We start from the raw sequence: 8,595 nt of genomic DNA, 5'->3' as shown, positions 1-8,595 counted from the left end.
GTACGGGCGGACGGGCGGGCGGGTGAATCATGGGCTCGCAATATGCGTAGCGAACGAACGCCGCTCGTCAGGGAAATCGGCCACGGGAAATTGGGGGCCGCGAAGTGCCGCTGGGCTGTGCAAGGCGTTTTAATCCCATCTCCTCTGCCTGCTGGAGATTTATTTTAATGATCATTTCCGAGTGAATGCACCCAGGGGACGGCCTGTTTCTGTCGAGCGCCGTGGCGGCCAACAATGTTTCCGCAGGCGTTAGAAGTAGAGTGATTTTAGTATCCGTAGTAGGGCTCGATCTGTGATGGATGACATTGAGGGCCTAGTCTGACTCGGGGGACCCGTCCGTCAGGTTAGGCAGCGCACCACCAGACCGGTTTGACAGGCAGGGCGCAAAGGTCAGACGAATTTTGAGTGAGGATGAGCAGGGTGAAGAGGAGGTCCGAGAACGACGAGACCGAGGGTTGGCTCAGACGGGTTGATTTTTTCTTTCTTCCTGTCTTGGGAGGGTTTGGAGGAGTCGACGTCGTGTTCTCAGACCTTGGTCCCGCCGACCCAGACTCTCGGCCGCGAATGTTGGGGCCAGGAGTCTGGAGATGGGCGCACGTCTGCTACCGTCCAAAAGAGATGCGCGGCTGATATGAGGACAGGCTCATTGACGGGGGCACCTGAGGGAGAGGAGACGGAGGCTCCATTGTTGACGGTGGATGGGACCATGGATGGTGTTCCAGTAGGAGGGGGAAGGGGAGTACCCTGCACCTCAGGATTGTAGCGTACAATACAGTAGTAAAGTACTGCGGTATGTATCCGTACTGCGTAGAAGAAGCCAACAAGGGAGGCAGCAGAGGCGGTGGAAGAAGTCAGACAGTCCGAGCCAGATTCAGATTCAGCAGAGATCTCTCGAGAAACAAATAAGGTTTCCTGCATTAGGGCCCCTCTGTTGTTTCTCAGAATCCATGTTCGTCCCGTCGAGCGAGGGGAGGGGCGGTCGGCTGTCTGTTCGCGGCGTGTCGTAGGGCACCTGGGGGGGAGGTGGTGTGTTTGGGTTGAGCCCTGCCGATTGTGTGCGGCGTGGTAATGATGACTGGCCACGGTGGTGGTGGTTGACGACGTCGTCGGGTCGGGAGGGTGGAGGATGGTGGCAGTCGGGTAGGACGGGCGTGTGTTGATTGAGGCAAGTCACGACCTGAGTGGTGATGCGTGGTGGTGAGTGGTGGTGAAGTGGTGGAAGTGGGCGGTGGGTGATGGGGGTGGGCAGAAAAAAGAGCCAAGGGCGACCAAGAGGGAAAGGGCTGATACGTGGGTGAAATTGCGCCTGCTTGTTAGCGAGTTTCAAGGGCCGTGGGCCCAGGGCCGCCCGCGACTGAGAAACTCGAGGATGGAGCGTCTGGGGATCCCTGGCGCGCAGCTGGACAGGACAGGACAGGACAGGACAGTGGACTGTAGAAACCGACTATCCTTTAATTGTGCTGTCGTTACGAAAACAGGTGAAGCGTTTTTATTGCCCTCTCCACATCTTGGCGGGAAAGTGGTGTGTTCTCAATCAAGACGCAGCGAAGGGCTCAGCCAGGGCTGGTAAAAGGATCCAGTGAGGACAGATTCTGTCAGTTTTGTTCAGCAGGGCCGGGGGATTATTTTGGCAGATGTTTCCTGCCACTATATTGCCTACAGAATGCGGTCCTGCATGTGCTAATTCATCTCTTCCGGCCCTGGCCGCATGTTTATCGAGCGTTATGAATAGCAGCAGCTGAGCAGACACGCCCGCGTGACACCACCCACCTGTGCTGTGCATCGCCGGGGGATTGATAGGGCCTCACATAAGGTACGGAGACTTTTAAACACCCGATTGCGTCAAAGAATGCAGTGCAAGTGCACTATGGTGTGTGCAGCTATAGAATATACCTGGGGATACTGTTTTTGGGTGCATCGCCAGGGACGCTCCAAGGTTCAATGCTGGCAGGTGCGATGGAAAGGTAGGGTAGCCAATATCGACAAACATGCAAATGGCTTAGCTAAGCCTACCTTACCCATCCAGGAACACTAAGGGTATTGGTGACAATGGATGGCTGTCAGTGGTCCAATCACGGTCGGGCGAGGAGAGCACTGGGCAGTCTCAGAACACTGACACACACACACACTGAGGCGTCGTCACAGAGGGACGAACAAGAAACAGCCTCATGTTTCGATGCCGATGCGTCACTGTCGTTGGCGAGGGAGATCACACACTCATCTCACTCACTCTCTCGTCATTCCCCTCACCCCGTATGGAAGTGGAAGTGGAAGTACAGGCCACTTTGTTCTAACTCCTTCTTCCCGCTCCTGGTACTTGCGAGGTAGGTAGTATCCGTCCTGAGTAGTGAGTAGTGCTACAGAAGGTCGCAGGCAGGCCGAGGGAAGGGGCCAGACTTCAAACCAAACAGCTGGGTAGAGTTGATAATGGAGCTGTATTAATGTGCAGCATTCAGCAAGCCCACTACACAAGGCAATGCGAATGGAATGCAATGGCGGGCGGCTCGGGCGCTGGTTGGTTTTCCCAGGTCGCAATCTTCCCGTTTTGGAGGCTCTTACGGTGCGACGGAGACAACGAACAGGGGTTCTCGGCCCCGCCGCACCGGTGCAGTGTGGTGTTCATCGCTCGGGCTGTGGCTCAAAATCGGGGCTTCACCCACTGAGTGAGGGCAGTGGACCACTGACAGGGGTAATGAGGTGGGGCACCGGCCATCGCGCTAGGCCGTTCCTGACTAGACCTGTTTCGGCCTAGTGCCCATCTCCTCTTGACGCTGCTGCAGGCATCTCTCAGGGGCGGCCGCGAAAACGGGCCAATGGCAGCGCCTGGCGCGCCTCTGTAACACCTCGACGGGTACCATGCAGAATTAGCCATCGCTCGACCCCGCCGTCAAACGTCAGACAGACATCCTCACACAACCTTCAGACACGAGCGACCACGATACGATGCCCAGCAGCACCCAGCACCAAGCACCAAGCACCCAGCACAACAACAGCACCGCACGCACAAACACCCAAACCAACACCAGGTGGTTGTTGACGAAAGCCTTACGCAGTGCCTGCTGCCAATGCTGTAATGCACGGCCGTTGGAACTTGCCGTACCTTAAGGAAAGGTACGACGACGTCGCCCGCAGCACCGCACCGCACCGCACCGCACGCACCGTCCTCTGTCCACCACCACGCCGTATCACCACCTCGGAATTCCCAAGAAACCCGCTCAGTACCCCGTCCTTTGCTTGAACGGGCACATGCCGCGAATGTATGCAACCTGTACCCGCCGACTCCCTACCTGATCTCACTTGACCTCACGCATACGTACTACCCTCCTCGCACATACCAACGTTCAACGCTCAACGGCATCCATCGCCGTCCGCCTCGGCCAGCAGACGGCCGTTACGGCACCGCAGCGCCTCGGTTCTTCGACTCGATCCCTGTCCTGTCCTCACCAAAGACACCTCCGTTCACGACAACCAACCCTTCCTATCCTCGCGAAACATGCTCCTCCACGAGATCGACGTCGACAAGACGTATGCTTATCGCGACTTGAGACCAGACGCCCGCCCCAAATAGTAACGCCCTCTTCCTTGTTGCGAAGAACCACCCGACCCAGCCTGACGGTGCCGACTTTGTCGTGGTTTCGTCCACCATGGTTTGTTCCCGAGTCAAGAAAGGCCCTGCCAAACATACCTTCGGCCATGCCATGTCTTGTCATGCCACGCCATCCTATTCCTATATGCCCCATTTATACAATGCCCTTCATACAATTGCGCCTCAGCCGCTTTCCCACCCGCTCGCTCGGCATGCTTGCGAGAGAGAGTTTGCGAGAGACGGGAATCAGAATCGGACTCAGACTCACCCTTCACCAAGTCATGAACAGATCCACCGCCCATGTGCCGTGACCGAAACCAAGACCGACCGGTGGGTAACCAAGATGCTTGCAAACCTGACTTTTGGGATGCGTGCTACGAATACATGCCAATACCAGAGCCGGACTTGGAACTAGAACTGGATCCCGTTTTGAGGCTCTGATGAATCTGAATCTGCCTGCCTGTCCTAGATGGAGTCGTCAGGGCGGGCTCAGACCAGGTTTCTTGAGCCGCCCGACACTAGACTAGAAGTCACATCAATAACGGAAAAATGAAGAAACAAACTGGAGGCGAGACACCGCTCTTTTCGGTAGCCGGACGCTACGCTGCGCGGTCTTTTCAGTCGTTTTACAAGTTTTCCCATGTTCCAGGTTCACGAGAAGAGCCTCCTCCTACTCCTCTCTGCTCCTCTCCGTCCCGTCCGTCCCCTCTCTGAGTCTGGTCTGGTCTGGTCTGGTCTGGTCTGTTCTCATTCCAGCCATGGTCTGCCTCCAAGGGACCTGGAGTTGTTCATCTTCAACGGGCCCCCGGAGGCTTGGTAAACTTGGTCTATGCTTCAAGTCCTAGTCCTGGTCCAATGGCCGTATGTATCCGAGCCTCCGGAGGGCTACATCTTGTTGCGGGCAATCATCCACGTATTGGCCGGTCGAGTGGCTGCTCACTTCTCAATCCATCACCACCGCCGCCAATTTGAGACGCACGTTCGTCTCTCACCGGATCCATAATCTCGCACCCATGGCCGGTCTTGGTCTGGGTCTGGGTTCCTCGTCTCCTCTTCCTGCCTCGAACAGGGGTGTGGCCCGGACAGGGTGTGGCTTGCACAAGCGTGCTGGGCGTGTCTGGTGTCTGGTGTCTCTCATTCTCTTCCCCCCCTCTTCCCAGTCCAACACCCCTCGTCGCCCTCGAAGGGAAGGAAAAAGGGAAGAATGGGGATGGCAGCAGGCCAGCGGATCAGACCAAACGTTATGCTCTGCTAATTCTGTCACATCCACCCCATCTTCTCCAGGGTCTGCTGGCATCACTGCTCAATATCTGCAACAGGGCTAGACTTGACGGTGTGCTAGACCCCTGCCCTGGATGTACCAGCGCCCGAACATCATGAGGCAATGTTTGCCATGCCCGCCCGCTCTCTCTTCTCTTTTCGTGCGTGTGCGTGTGGGTAAGGCCAGGCCTGCTTGCTGGCTTCGTACCTCGTACCTTGCAGCTCTCATACTGCGGTAGACAAGATGCTTGTCTCTTTTTTTTTTTTTTTTTCCCGTTCCTCTCTCTGCCTGCCAGCCAGTTGCCAGACCAGACGGGGACTAGTAGACCTAGACCAGACCACCACCACCACCACCAACGGCTGAGAGGCTGCATTATTACTTTATCCTCCCCTCTCCCCCCGTCTCGATCGTTTTCCATTCTTCCTGTTTACTTTCTCTCCCTACTTTGGGTTCATCATCAACATCCCTTTTTTTCGTCTTCTTGAAGCGCAGTTGCGTGTCCTTCTTTTCTTCTCCCGCAGCTAGGGTTTTACTTTCCTTCATTGTCAACTGGCTTGGCTGCACACACTCATTTGACTACGCTTCTAGAACACCACCTTTTTTGTCAATATACTTGACCTATCCGGTTTATTCAAACGAACGACTTCACTTCTTTGGGTCTCCCTTTTACAGCGCCTTACCCCTTCAACCAACAAAACGCTTATCCGTTTCCTCTCCTTGACGGATCTGCAGAAAGCCGACTTCGTTGTTGCGAGCTTCCGGCCTGGGAATCACCTCCATTTTCGAAACCACCCGATTTAAACCTTCGATTCTCTATAGCAGCAAGCTTCTGCTCACCCCCCTTTCTTACAAACCCAGCTTCCAGGACGACGCGAAGATTTCAACAGATTCTTTCCAAGGGAAACCAACCAACAACTCACCAACAAGCCTTCAGAGCTTCACACTTTCTTACCATCGAACTCATTGCCCGTCAAACGATTTTACGAGGAAAAATGTCTCCCACGATGCAACTCGCGCCCCACACCACCACCTACACTCCCACCTCTGATGCCATGGACCGTCACGAGTACGGCGTTACCAAGAACCGCAAGGCGGCTTCGACTGGAGGAGGCCGAGCATGGAGCGAGGACGAGGTACGTGACACCAAGCTGGGGAAGGGAGCTTACACACACGTATACCACCACCCCCTTACGTGGCTGTGTGGCCCCAAGCGTCCCTTCGTCTCGGCATTATGTGTGGTTTGATGACTGTTCTAACACGAGAAACAGGAAGTTTATCTCCTCCAGACTCGTCTCCAGAAGATGCCCTACAAGCACATTGCCGCTCACTTGAAGAAGACCGAGCTGGCTTGCCGCCTGCACTACCACCAGCTTAGCCACGGCAGCAACCGCCGCAAGCAGCGCACGACTTCGGTCTCGTCTGGTTCCTCCGCGAACCACTCCCCTGTCATGCAGCCCACGATGCCCTCCCCGATCCGAGAGTCGACTCCTCGCTCCGTTTCTCCCCCGGGCAGCTCGCACAGCTTCGCGCCTGTCTCGCCCGCTCCCATGCAACTGCCCAGCATCATGGGCCACGGCGCCTCGCCGCGTCTCCCCGCCATCCTCCCCAAGCCGGTGTGCATGACTCTGCCGCCCCGTACCGCCTCTCCCTCGAGAGGATATCCCACTCCCCTCCCGGAGCCTCACAGCGCGGCCCTCCCCTCCGCCTCCTTCCAGTCCATGTCCAGCAGCCTCCCCATGACGCCCCCGCTGCGTCTGGAGTGCACGCTGCCCGCCCCTCAGCAACCTCCCGTCAACCACCAGCACGTTGATATGAACCGCCTCCAAAACGTATACACTGCCCACCGCGCCTCCTTCTGGGCCGCCGTCGCCAACGACTACGGCCCGGGTGCCAACCCCGTCGTCCTCGAGTCCGCTTGGAAGAACGGCTCCTGCTGCAACCAGGCTAGCACGCCCATCACCCCGACCTCCAGCCCGGATAACATGGAACGTGACACCTACGGCAAGCCCCAGGACAAGACTCGCATCTCTGCGATTCTCGGCATCGACGCCAACCCCCGCTCTCCCCGTGAGCGCGAGCTCGTCAGGCGCATGGAGGAAGAGAGAGTCGGAGCCTAGATAATCATCATCATCATGGCCTTCCGCACTCCAAGGACAAGAAATTCTCTTCTATCAGTGTATTACTTCATACCTTTTTGTGTCTGATTCTTGCTTGAGGTTCTGCTTCTTCCTGATGTGAGCACAAGAAGACTTAACAGCATCGAGCCACACAGCCCTGTTCTTCGCTTCTGCTGGCCGACTCCTTCGGGAGTCTGATCTATTTTCTGACGCTTCTTCTGTTGTCCGTTTTTTGGTCTCTTTTTCACTTTTCCACTTTTTCGGTTGTCAAGTTGCTTTTCGCGCCAATTTCGAATTCCACCACACACATCGCACACGAACACACATACGACTGGGAGGCTGCAGGGGACGGTGGGTGACATTCGGCGCAGGAAAAGGAGGGGTGGTCTGCGGACTGGGGAACAGAGTCTGCATTTCTTTTTCTTTTTCAACAACAGGTCCCTTATCCCAAGGGATCATCAGAGTCTACTCGACTCATGCGAGGGTTATCTTGGTGCCAGCAATTGAGCGGTTGGGCTGGCTGGCGGCGACGGCGACAGTGCGGAGGCATTTTACCTTTCTTCTTTTCATCTTCTCGGGGAGGCATCTTTTTACCGACACCCATTGCAGAAATGAAGTGATGACAAAACAAATCCACACACACGCACACACACCTCGCATGCATACAAACATGGCTTTCATCGTCCATTGCCCGTATGGCTTGCGTTTTTTTGTACACTAGAGCGGTTAACCCATCCGGGGCTCCGCAAGAGGGAACTATCATGCAGACGACGATTGTGTTTTTTCTCAATTTTTTTTACTTTTTCAAAACGGCGAATTGAAGGAATCAGAGTTTTGAGAAACAACTTTCGCTCTCTCGTGCGTGCATGTGTTCTGTGTCCGCCCATATCCCCCTTGCTACAATGATGCTACAACTAGTGAAGAGAAAACATGAGCCATGGCGGTGAGATGACGATGATCAGTCGCAAGTCGTCTAAGCGTGGCGTTTGGCACTTGAATCCTTCCACACATCAAAGAGACTGGACGATTAAATCGAGGGTGTCAAGATACTGTGCTATCTTTAGGTGCCGGCTTGAGACCAGTGCTATCGTTGAGTTTTTGGAGTGAGAGGGTGCTTTGATCAAGTTCCAGGACTTGCTTCAAAGATCAAAACGTCCCTACATCAAACGGTTTTTGGTTGATGAGTGAGAGGGAAGGAGAGAGCATGCGGCTACATCGGCAAATATTCCCACGGGAAAATACTGCTTGGACACTATATTCCAGACAAAAACTACGTACATGGTGTTGGTGTGTGAAGTTCACGGTGAGTTTGGGAAACGATCAACAAGAGGTGGGTGTGCGTGACATGCTTTTGAGAATCGGGATGAAGATACGTATATGTGGCTGATGGAGCTCGATGAAGCGATTCAAGCCTGCGGCATGTACGTACGGACACATGGTTTTTCGTATCCCTCGCCTCCTGATGCGCAAGTCTCGGTTACAACCCGTCGCAAGGTGTCCGCTCACCACCACACGGCACCACACCCCCCAACCACGTAAACCTTCTTTTCTCCAATCTCTTGAAGCATAAATGGTTTTGGCCTTGTTGGAACAGTCGACCGCCAAGCATTGTCCCTGGAAGCACAGCTCGA

The 8,595-nt window shown here is 55.2% G+C and overlaps 1 protein-coding gene across 1 annotated transcript; it reads left to right on the top strand.

The window, feature by feature from the left end:
- Positions 1 to 5,851: 5,851 nt before the first annotated feature.
- CGGC5_v002115 (uncharacterized protein) lies at positions 5,852 to 6,964 on the top strand (the record flags this gene model as incomplete). The annotated part of the gene is made up of 2 exons (XM_032029172.1): positions 5,852 to 5,980; positions 6,116 to 6,964. 2 exons carry the CDS (start codon positions 5,852 to 5,854, stop codon positions 6,962 to 6,964), a joined length of 978 nt encoding a protein of 325 aa, XP_031891490.1.
- Between the last annotated feature and the right edge of the window lie 1,631 nt (positions 6,965 to 8,595).

This window comes from Colletotrichum fructicola, assembly GCF_000319635.2.
Source record: "Colletotrichum fructicola Nara gc5 chromosome Unknown KSG_Nara_v1_contig01, whole genome shotgun sequence".
Taxonomy (NCBI): domain Eukaryota; kingdom Fungi; phylum Ascomycota; class Sordariomycetes; order Glomerellales; family Glomerellaceae; genus Colletotrichum; species Colletotrichum fructicola.
The sequence above is the reverse complement of the archived record's forward strand: the minus strand, read 5'-3'. Positions and strand labels throughout refer to the sequence as shown.